Raw genomic sequence first — 12,096 nt, 5'->3', positions numbered from 1 at the left:
GCTGAATCCACAGAGACTTCAAGACCAAGTCCAGAAGACAGTTATTATATAATACCCTAGAGGTCTGAAAAATAATTATTCATATATATAGCTGGTCCTTCAGAGCTTTTCACCCATAACATGTTTTTGATGAAAGTCATTTAATGTATTCGTAGTAACTTTAACTTAGTGATCAAATATTTGAATACTTATACTTACCTGGGATTTCATTTCTGCTGACAGAAATAGGAAGAACAGGACTCACTTAAAAAAAAAAAAAAAACCTTAGAAAGGAAGGTAAAAATCTTATCACACACTATTACTTCGGGAAGCAGCATAGAGGGGCAGTTGAAGGTAAAACACTGATGAAACAGATGAAAACTAGGCCAAAAAAATCAATATCATCATCAATGATAGTATCACAACTGTGCCCTTCATAATTAATAATCATTCCTAAGAAGTTTCATTTGGCACTAGATGATGTGTTTTAGAGAAACACTCTGGGATGTTTTGAAACAGACTTGGTTTTGTTAGTTGAGTTACAGGAGAAATTTTTAAGTAGGGGGAGGGGAAGGAAATGGGCCAGAAAAAAAAATTCTGAATCATCATCTAAATCAAAAAGCACTGATAGCTCCATTCATTAGGTCAGACACTCAAACGACTGATATAGGCTTAAGTGGTTTATAAAACCTATAGAAAGACTACACCAGCAAAGTTCCCATTAATCTGTAGAGTTCAGAAACTAAAACAAGAAGCAACATTTTAGTTTAAAACCTTATCGCAAGAGAATCATATACACTTCACATGAATAAAATCACCTGAAACCAAACATTTTTAAAAGCTCCAATACCAAAAATATAAAGAAAAAATTAATTCAGAAGACTCTATCAAGCAATGGAATCACAAAACGGCTGGACAATCTAGATCTCCCCTCCACTAACCATCCCATGGAAGACCAAGGGAGAGCAGACCTTCCAGATCTATGCACCACCTGGTTGCTGCAAAATTCTATGGAGATTCCTTGTAGAACAGCAGTTTCCCATCTCTTGTGTCTCTTCCTATCATGCACAAAGCAACCCTGGCTGTGCTATTCTATTATCATTATTTGTCACCCATCTGTAATATGACACTATACAGATAAGTAAAAAGTACATTATCTAGTTCCCTTTCCCCTGAAGGTTGAGGCTCAGGTAGAGGGGTAATCCTCCTGTGCAGAGTCTTTATTTAGGCTGACTCAGTGACTTCGACAGGCTTAATCATGTGATCAGGTTTGTTGCCAGCTGCATAATGCTCCCACATCTGTAGATAGAGCCGCTCTAGTTCCATTGTGTATTGTTTGGTGTTGAACAGAGGGCTAGATATTCTCTGCTTCCAGACTTTGCCACGAATTTTCTTCAAGCTAATTTAAAAAGAGAGAGAGAAAGGGAGCCAAGTTTACAAACAGAGCAGGAACTCAGAACTAGCCTCCCCCGAAATACCTAGTCATCTTTGATAAAATACAGGATGAAACTTCACCTTCCCTCAATGCTAAAAAAGGGAAAGATCACATCTAACATAATGCTAACACTTATAATCAAATTCGCATCCTCTAAAAAAAAATTAGTTCTTAAACAAGTATATCCAAGATACCATGCTTTCTCCATTCCATCTCATTTTCACCTTTAAAATATGACACCTATCTATTCCTACATACCACTGGTTAGAACATAAACTGCTTACCCTTTTGGTAAGCAGTTTAGTAATGTGTACATTAAGAACTTTAAATGTTCATTACCCTCTAGCAATCAGAAACACTTTAAAATCTATTCAAAAGAAATTAATCAGAGATGCAGGCACACCTAGTCATGCAAAGATGTTCACTGAAGCACCATTTACAATAGCTAAGGCACATACATAATACTAAATGTAAACTACAATTGAAAAAAAATTTTTTTAAAGAACCGACAGGCCCAGCCGGCTTGACTCAGTGGTGAGTGTCAACCTAGGAACCAGGAGGTCTCAGTTCAATTCCCAATGAGGTCGCATGCCTGGGTTGCAGGCTCAATTCCCGGTGTGCGGCGTGCAGGAGGCAGCCGATTAATGATTCTCTAACATTGATGTTTGTCTCTATATATATATCCCTCTCTCTTCCTCTCTGAAATAAATACAAATATTTAAGAAAAAGAAAACATAAGAAACATTAAACTCTAATTAATGATGTCCACATCTAAAGTGTTTAGGGAGAAGAGTACTGATATCTGCAATTTACTTCAAAATGTATCAAATAAGATGGATTGCTAGATGCTAGACTGCAGCCGTGGGCAAACTACGGCCCGCGGGCCGGATCCGGCTGTTCTATCCGGTTCTCTTGCTCTCCCCTCTGCTCCTTTACTTTGAATTTATATTAGTTCACACAAACACTCCATCCATGCTTTTGTTCCGGCCCTCCGGTCCAGTTTAAGAACCCATTGTGGCCCTCGAGTCAAAAGTTTGCCCACCCTTGTGCTAGAGGAATAAACAGATGGACAGATAGCAAGCATAATAAATTTAGTGGTGGAATCTAGATGGCAGGTATGTAAGTGTTCATTATAAAATTAAGAGTTTTCATTACAAAACACTGTATGAAATCAACTAAGTTCCAAAGAGTAAAAAAAAAAAAAAGACACTGAATTATTTGCTGTGGTTATCTCTGGGATGATGGACATGAATAATTTTTTTAATGCCAGGACTAAAAATTTTCACTCATTTTCCTTAGATATATATGATATTCAATGGAGAAAATTATGAAAATACTTAACCTCTGTTGAATGCTTACTATATACCAAGAACTGTTGTGTTTTACACAGAACACCTTTTTCTTCCTTTTTTTTCTAAATATATTTTTATTGATTTCAGAGAAGGGAGAGGGAGAGAGAGATAAAAATATCAATGATGAGAGAGAATCATTGATCGGCTGCCTCCTGCATGCCCTACAGTGGGGATCTAGCCTGAAACCTGGGCATGTGTCCCAATCAGGAATCGAACCATGACCTCCTGGTTCATAGGTTGTCACTCAACCACTGAGCCATGCCGGCAGGCCAGAACACCTTTTTTTAATTGTCACAACATCTCTGCAAAGTAAGTACTATCAGTCATGCCTGTTTTTGCAGATGGAAAAACCAAGGCACATAGAAACTAATTTGCCTAAAGTCACAAGCTTGTAAGTGGGAGAGCCTGGATTCAAACCCAGGCAATCTGACTCAAAGAGGGAGCTTCTTTAAACTTCCATTTAATGCTACTTCTTAGAAAGATACAAAGGAAAAAAAAATCCCATAATGCACAAAGAAAAACCACAGTTAACAGATAAACACTTTTTCATTGTATGGATAAAGAATCACTTATCTAAGCATCACTCCTCTAATTCCCACCTATTTGGGGCATTTAAGTTATGGTGGTTTTTTTCTTATGCTATAGTGAAGATGTGGCATTAGGGGCAAAGCTCTGTGTGTTGTTGTTTTTAAGGATCTTATAACTTTGAGGAAGGGTTGTACCAATTTACTCACCAATATATGAAAAGGCCAGCACCTCAATACTCCCTCATCATGGGTATCATATAAATCTTTTGTTTGCCCCACCTGCATGGCTCAGTGGTTGAGCATCGACCTATGAACCAGGTCATGGTTCGATTTCCAGTCAGGGCACATGCCCAGCTTGCGAGCTCCATCACCAGTGTGGGGTATGCAGGAGGCAGCTGATCAATGATTGTTCACTCTCATCATTGATGTTTCTCTTTCTCTCTTCCTCTCCCTTCCTCTCTGAAATCAATAAAAATGTGTTTTAAAAATCTTTTGTATTAGCCCTAGCTGGTTTGCCTCAGTGGATAGAGTGTCGGCATGTAGACTGAAGGGTCCCAGGTTCCAATCTGTTCAAGGGCACATGCCTGGGTTGTGGGCTCAATCCCCAGTAGGCGGCGTGCAGGAGGCAGCCAATCAATGATCCTCTCTCATCATTGATGTTTCTCTCTCTCCCCCTCTCCCTTTCTCTCTGAAATCAATAAAAATATATTTTTTTTAAAAAAAGAAAGTAGCCGAAACTGGTTTGGCTCAGTGGATAGAGCGTCGGCCTACGGACTGAAGGGTCCCGGGTTCGATTCCGGTCAAGGGCATGTACCTTGGTTGCGGGCACATCCCCAGTGGGGGGTGTGCAGGAGGCAGCTGATCGATGTTTCTCTCTCATCGATGTTTCTAGCTCTCTATCCCTCTCCCTTCCTCTCTGTAAAATATCAATAAAATATATTTAAAAAAAAAAAAAAAGTAGAGTAAGGTTAAAAAAAAAAAGGTCTTTTGTTTTATAGGCAAATAATGGTTATGCCTCAATGTTATTTTAATTTATATTTCTACTATGGAGGTTGAAACTTTGTCTTATTAAACATTTTGTGAGTAGTCTGGTCATTTCCCAGTTTATGTTCCTATTAAGGGACTTAAAATGTAAATGTGCTTCAGTCTTTATATAGCCAGGCTATTAATATTAGGATATTTTTCCTCTTATTCGTCTTTTAATTTTTTTTACTTACTTTCATTCAGCCATTTACTCTTTGCATAGTAAAACCTATCAACCACTTTATTTATGAAAGTTTAGAAAGTTCCTCTCCCATCCAGAGATAATACAACTAATCCACCTATTTTATATTACCCTTATTTTATTATTTCATTTTATAGCACCTATACCAGTAGTCTCTCTAAACTTTCCTGATTCCCTTCACTCTATAATGATTTATTCATGGAAAAGTTTACTTACTATTCTAGATCAGTTCCCAGTTTCACAGCTATATCTTCATATTCCTGTCTATTTTTAGCAATAAGCTCAAGACAACCTAAACAAGTGAGCTGGGAAGCCGCAACTCGAGAAGCAAGAGTCTCTCCTGTAATAAGAAAGATAACAATTACTCACGAGAATGCAACTAGCATATGGTTACTAATGTTATGTTAAGTATCCACACTACGCAGATGAGAATAGAGATAAGTGCTCAGAACAAGTCTTGTTTTTTTACCATCCTCCCCTAAATGTTGCTTCTAGTATACGCAACTTCACCTGGAATTATCTTCCATAAAAGAGATCCTAAAAAGAACAAGATTCCAATAATTTATCAGTAGCTTACCTGGCATAGTCACCATCGGTGTCCCAGCCCACAGGACATCCATTCCTGTGGTGTGCCCATTACAGAGTGGAGTGTCCAGGCAGACATCAGCCAGCTGGCCTCTCCTGACATGTTCTTCTTTAGGAGCAACAGGTGAAAAAATTATACGGTTCTGGGGAAGACCCATGTTTTGTGCATACTGTTGAATATTAGGTTCTCCTACTGCTGGAAAACGCAACAGCCACAGCACACTATTGGGAACACGCTTCAGAATCTAAAATAGGGAAAACAGTAATTATTAATAGCAGCTCTGCCCTTCTCCAGAAAGGTTCCTATAGAGCTCTAATAATTCAACCACACTCTACCCTTTTCACCCAGATAGCAGCCTACTGTGAACTTATAAGTCTTTCCTTCACATAGATGAATTAGATCAACTGAACTGTAGGTTCCTGTTCTGCTAAGCTGTCCCCAAAGAAAGTTAAAAGAAAGAGGAGACAGATGTAAGAAGATACAAAACAAGATACTAACTGGCAAAATCTCAAGCAATGATTTTGTAGAGGAGATAGCAATTTTCCACTCCAAATTTTAAATCTCCCACCATGACACAACAGTTAGTTCACACTTGCCTAACTTTATTTACCTAATCTAGATCAGATGTCAGCAGACTTTTTGTAAAGGTGCAGAGAGCAAATATTTTGGACTTTGCAACCACATGGACTCTGTCCTAACTTTAGGCTCAATTCTCCCTTGTCACTGGAAAGCAGCCACAGACAATATGTAAACGAGTAGATATGGCTGTGTGTCAATAAAATTTTATTTACAAAAGCAGGCAGTGGGCTGAATTTGACCCACAGGCCAATTTACCAATGCCCGATTTAAATCTACATCTACTCAATGTACCTTACTAGTTGACCATCCCCTCTCTGAAAGCCATAGGAAGAGATGAGTTTCAGAATTCAGAGTATTTCAAATTTTTTAAAAGTGTACAATGCATGTATATTACATTAGAGTCTCAGCAGCAACTTCCTGTAAATAAACACATCAGCATCTCTGCATCGAGATGTCAGAATATTCACACTAAATGGAATAAGAGACCATTAATAGAATAGCTCAGGTAAATGTGCTGCCAAATAAATTTACCACAAACATGTGACAAAACTTATTAGTTATCAGATTTTTTTAATATTGGGAAGTGAAGATTAAGGAATAGTAAACCTGTACTCATCTGCTTCCTCTTCTCCTCCACCCTCCCCTCTCCAAAGGGGGAAAAAAAAACAGATATTAATCAGAAAAGAAAGCAACCAAGAATCATCTCCATTTTAGCTCCATGGAATAAGAACAAATTATGAAAGGCCCTGGTCAAGTAGCTCAGTTGGTTAGAACGTTGTCCAATATGCCAAGGTTGTGGGCTCCATCCCCAGTCAGAGCACATGTAAGAATCAACTAATGAATGCATAAATAAGTAGAACAACAAATCAGTATCTTTCTCCTCTCTCTCTCTCTCAAAGTTAATTTTTAAAAAAATAAAATAAAATGCCCTAGCTGGTTTGACTAGGTGGATAAAACATCAGCTGCAGACTGAAGGGTCCTGGGTTTAATTCCGGTCAAGGGCACATACCTTGGTTGCAGGCTTGACCCTCAGCCCTGGTCGGGGAGTGTGCAGGAGGCAACCAATCGATGTGTCTCTCTCACATCAATGTTTCTCTCTGTCTCTCCCTTATAATATCCTTGGGTGAGAATTAACAAAAAAAAATGAAAAAAATATCAAATTATGGATACCAAAGGCTGCAACCTTCAGAAATCCTCCTTATGCAAACTGGTCTGATGAGCTGACTAAAAGGCATAATGGCATAAACTGAATCCTTCCTGGTTATATCTCTACAATATTGCAAGAATGTTAAACATGGGTGAATAAGCATGATGTCTGCTATTCGTTTAGACCAGGGGTGGGGGACCTTTTTTCTGCCAAAGGCCATTTGGATATTTATAACATCATTTGCAGGCCATACACAATTATCAACTTAAAATTAACTTGCTATATTTCATCAAACATTTAATTAACTCACCCCTAATGCCTTGGCAGGGCCAGACCAAATGATTGTGCAAGACTTATACTGAGTGGCCAGATTATTATGATCTCTGAACGCATAATAATCGGGCCACTCAGAGAGAGAGAGAGAATGTGTATGTGTGTGTGTGTGTGTGTGTGTGTGTGTGTGTGTGTATATATACATATGTATATGTGTATATATATATGTGTGTATATATATATTAGAGGCCCAGTGCATGAATTCACATTGGTGAGCCTGGCTAGGGGGAGGGGACATGGGCAGTTGGCCGGCCTGCCTACTGGTCAAACTCCTGGTCGAGGGGACAATTTGCATATTAGCCATTTATTATATAGGATATACACTGAGTGGCCAGATTATTATGCGTTCAGAGATCAGAATAATCTGGTCACTCATAGTGTATACAGCCTGCACATTCCCCACCCCTGGTTTAGACCATAGGTTGACAAACTACAGTCTGTAAGCCAAATCTCGCATGTTGCCTGTTTGTCAATCAAATTTTTTTGAAACACACCTATGTTCATCCATTTACATAACCATTTATGGTGTTGGCCTGATCCAATGGCAAAGATGAACAGAGGTGACAGAGAGTATGGACTGCAAAACTAAAAATTTTAACCATACAAGCAGCAGCTGGCCTTGGCATAAATTTTAACTTCTGCCAAGCAGCCTGAAAGCCTGCACAATGGCAGCCATCCTTGGCCTGAACCAGAGTCCCTCCCAAGAGGCTTCAGTAATGTGCTCCCAAATAAATTTACATACCCAGTGTCCTGCTTCAGAGTGCCATTAAATTCCCACCCAACCAACTCCAGAACCAAAACACCCAAAGTGCAGACTCAGCTAGAATAAGTCCTGCAAAAGCGACTCCCGCTCTCAGAGGTCAGTCCCCACAACAGTTCAACCACGGAAGGCACAGCTAGCTCTCACAATCAGTCGCCTGAGGGTCAATTCCACCTACTGACATGCCAGCACCAATCGAAGCATCCCAACAAGAGGGAACACACAACCCACACAGGGGATACCCCTGGAGGACCCAGCTCAGGTGATTAGAGAGACTGTGCAACTGAGCCCTACAAGACACTTTCTATATAAGGCCACTCTGTCACTATCAAGAGACAGAACAGATTGACCTCATACATAGAAACAAATACAGGGAGGCAGCCAAAATGAGGGTTAAAGATAAAGAGAGAACCTAAGTAGCAAGAGAAAATCAGTTAATAACCTACAAGAGAGCTCCCATAAGACTGTCAACTGATTTTTCCACAGAAACTTTGCAGGCCAGAAGACACTGGCACAAAATATTCAAAGTGATGAAAAGAGAATGATCCAAGATGTAAGTGGATGTTACACTGATCGCCTCCCAGAACCAAACTGGAATTACAAATAAAATATAGAACAATAAACCTAAATAACCAACTGGAGACTAGCTGAACCTTATAACCAAGGATTTACAGAAGAAGTAGTCACAGTGAGACTGGTAGGAAGGGCAGAGACACGAAAAGGGTTGTCCCTGCTTCCACAGGCAGCAGCTGAGATTCAGGATGGATATTTCAGCTGCAAAGGTTCCCCCTGCAGAGATGGGTTCTCTGGGAATATATCTGAAGAAACCCAAAACACTACTGCAAAAGAATATATGCAGCTCTATGTTCACTGCAGCATTATTTACAAAAGCCAAGATTTGGAAGCAGCCCAAGTGTCCATCAGTAGATGAGTGGCTAAAAAAAGCTGTGGTACATTTACACAATGAAACACTACTCAGACATAAAAGAAGGAAATCTTACCTTTCATGACAGCATGGATGGACCTGGAGAGTATTATGTAAGTGAAATAAGCCAGTCAGAGAAAGACAAAAATACCATATGATTTTACTTATATGTAGAATCTAATGAACAAAATAAACTAACAAAATAGAAACAGAATCATAATCACAGAGAATAGATTGACAGCTGTCAGAGGGGAAGGGAGATGGGAGGATGGTTGAAATTAGGTGCAGGAATTAAGCAAACATCAGTATGGTGACTATCAGAGGGAAAGAGGGGTGGGGAAATGTAGAAGAGGGTAAAGGGGGACTAAATGATGATGGAAGGAGACTTGACTTTGGGTGGTGAACACATAATACAACATACAGATGATTATAGAATTGTACACTTGAAACCTATATAATTTCATTAACCAATATCACCCCAGTATATTCAATAATTTTATTTAAAAAAAGAGAAAGTAGAGAGAAACAAGATGGTGGCATAGGTAAACACCTATACTTGCTGCCTCTCACAACCACATCAAAATTACAACTAAAAGGCAGAACAACTGCCACCCAGAACCACAGGAAAGCTGGCTGAGTGGAAGTTCCACAACTAGAGAGGTGAAGAAAGAGCATTGAGACTGGTAAGAGGTGCAGAGGCGCGGAAAGTGCTGGCACCTGGATGTACTGCTCTTTTAATCGGGAGGGAGATACAAGCTCCTGCTTGCTCTGAACTCCAGTTCCAAGGAGAGACTCTGGGGGACGCAGACACATACGGGGAGAAACTGGACTGTCTGGCATCAGGACAGAAACACGAGGGCGGCTTTCTCTCAAAGGTGCTCGCAGCAATCATTGTTCCTGCACGGGGGCGCAGGATGCAGAGACCCGGGGACCTCTCTGGTGCAGGGCTGACTGGCAGCCATTGCTGTTTGCTCCGCCCTGGTGATTCCCAGAGACCCCGCCCCACCCAAGCTGTGCACAGTGGCTTTTGCATATGAATGGCCTGTCCTTTCTCAGCCTAAAACCTGTCAAGCAAGCTGCAGCTGGGTCAGGGAGCCCCAAAGCTATCAATAAAAGGCCCAAGGCCTGGCCTGGCGCAGCAGCCTGCCTTGCTTCACAGCTGGGCCTCGTCTGGGCACTTCCAAACCCCATACAAAGAGGAGGAATCTGCAGATCTCTCTGTGGCTCCTGCTGGGCAACCCCAGACAGTGGCTGACCTTGCACCTCCTTGGAGATCCAAGAGCCAGTGTACCCAGTGGTCAGAGTGAGACCACACCGGATTACAACTCTTCACATCCATATGAGACACACTCAAGAGGCAGACTCGGTGAGCACCAAAGCACCACTGAAGCAAGTCTTGCTCCATAAGGGTGTCTCCGGCACAACAGATCTTCCAGTGTAGACACAGCTGGTCATCACAGCCAACTGGCCTGGAGGTCAAATCCTCCCACTGATACCAACAGCAATCAAGGGTTAACTACAACAAGACTGTGCACATGGCCCACAAAGGGGTGCACCAAGAGCATCCACCTCAGGTGACTGGGGAGGCTGAGCCATTGGGCCCTATAGGACACCTAGCACACAAAGCCACTCTATCAACTCAAGGAGACTTATCAGCTACCCAGTACATAGAAACAAACACAGGGAAGCAGCCAAAATGCGGAGACAAAGAAACAAGTCACAAATGAAAGAAATGGATGAAAGCAAAATACTGGATATAGAGTGCAAAACCACAGTTATAAGGTTACTCAAGAATCTTCTAGAAACCTCCCAGAAATTTAGTGAGACCTTCAAGGATATGGAAAAGGACCAATCAGAAATTAAGCATACACTGACTGAAATAAAGAATAATATACAGAGATTCAACAGCAGACTAGAGGATCCCAAGAATCAAGTCAAAGATTTGAAATATGAAGAAGCAAAAAACACCCAACCAGAAAAGAAAAAATAATCCAAAAATATGAAGATAGTGTAAGGAGCCTCTGGGACATCTTCAAGCGTACCAAAATCCGAATTATGGGGGTGCCAGAAGAAGAGAGAGAGCAAGACATTGAAAACCTATTTGAGGAAATAATGACAGAAAACTTCCCCTACCTGGTGAAAGAAATAGACTTACAAGTCCAGGAAGCATAGAGATCCCCAAACAAGAGGAATCCAAACAGGACTACACCAAGACACATCATAATTAAAATGCCAAGGGCAAAAGACAAAGAGACAATATTAAAAGCAGCAAGAGAAAACAGTTACCTACAAGGGAGTACCCATATGACTGTCAGCTTATTTCTCAACAGAAACTATGCAGGCCAGAAGGGAGTGGCAAGAAATATTCAAAGTGATGAATAGCAAGAACCTACAACCAAGATTACTCTACCCAGCAAAGCTATCATTTAGAATTGAAGGTCAGATAAAGAGCTTCTCAGACAAGAAAAAGCTAAAGGAGTTCATCACCACCAAATTAGTATTATATGAAATGCTGAAGGGTATTCTCTAAGAAGAGGAAGAAGAAAAAGGTAAAGATAAAAAAATTATGAACAAAGTGACAACTAATACATATCTATCACCAAATGAACCTAAAAATCAAATGAATAAAAAACCTGATGAACAGAACAGACTGGTGAATGTAATAGAAACAGGGGCATGGAAAGGGAGCAGACTGATAATTCTCGGAGGGAAGGGGTTGTGGGGTGTGCGGGAAGAGATTGGACAAAGAGCTTACACCTATGGATGAGGTGGGAGGGGGGGAAGGCCTGGAGTGGGGTGGGAACTGGGTGGAGGGGAGCTGGGGGGGGGGGGGAAAGAGGAACATCTGTAATAATCTGAACAATAAAGATCTTTTTTTAAAAAAAGAAATTTAAAAAAGAGAGAAAGTAAAATACATGACAAGAACTAAAAAAAAAATAAATAAAAATTTAAATAAAGGACCTACAATCAAGTCTATTCTACCCAGCAAGGCTATAATTTAGAATTGAAGGAAAGAGAAAACAGTTTCCCGACAAGAAAAAGCTAAAGGAGTTCATCACCACTAAACGAGTATTACAAAAAAAGTTAAGAGAGTTAGTAGAAAATAAGAGATCAAATAATAAAATATAGAAAAGAAAAAAATCTAACTGACAAAGGCAAACACTTAGTAAAAGCAGTGCATTAACCAATTATCAAGTTAGTACCAAGGTTAAAAGACAAAAGAAGAAAGATCACATGTAATTACAACA

At 40.3% G+C, this 12,096-nt stretch overlaps 1 protein-coding gene across 3 annotated transcripts in view; it reads right to left on the bottom strand.

Annotated features, from left to right (window-relative positions):
• Nucleotides 1-589: 589 nt before the first annotated feature.
• The window catches only part of OGT (O-linked N-acetylglucosamine (GlcNAc) transferase), a 63,464-nt gene continuing 51,957 nt past the window's right edge, over nucleotides 590-12,096 (bottom strand). For all 3 annotated transcript variants that reach the window (XM_080653748.1, XM_080653747.1, XM_080653749.1), the window contains exons 20-22: nucleotides 5,096-5,348; nucleotides 4,735-4,858; nucleotides 590-1,378 (exon numbers count right to left, since the gene is read on the bottom strand). In XM_080653748.1, coding sequence (XP_080509874.1) covers nucleotides 1,204-1,378; nucleotides 4,735-4,858; nucleotides 5,096-5,348 — 552 coding nt within the window. In that variant the 3' untranslated portion in view covers nucleotides 590-1,203. The remainder of the gene's footprint in view (nucleotides 1,379-4,734; nucleotides 4,859-5,095; nucleotides 5,349-12,096) is intronic.

Source organism: Plecotus auritus (assembly GCF_963455305.1).
Source record: "Plecotus auritus genome assembly, chromosome: X".
Classification (NCBI taxonomy): domain Eukaryota; kingdom Metazoa; phylum Chordata; class Mammalia; order Chiroptera; family Vespertilionidae; genus Plecotus; species Plecotus auritus.
The sequence above is the reverse complement of the archived record's forward strand: the minus strand, read 5'-3'. Positions and strand labels throughout refer to the sequence as shown.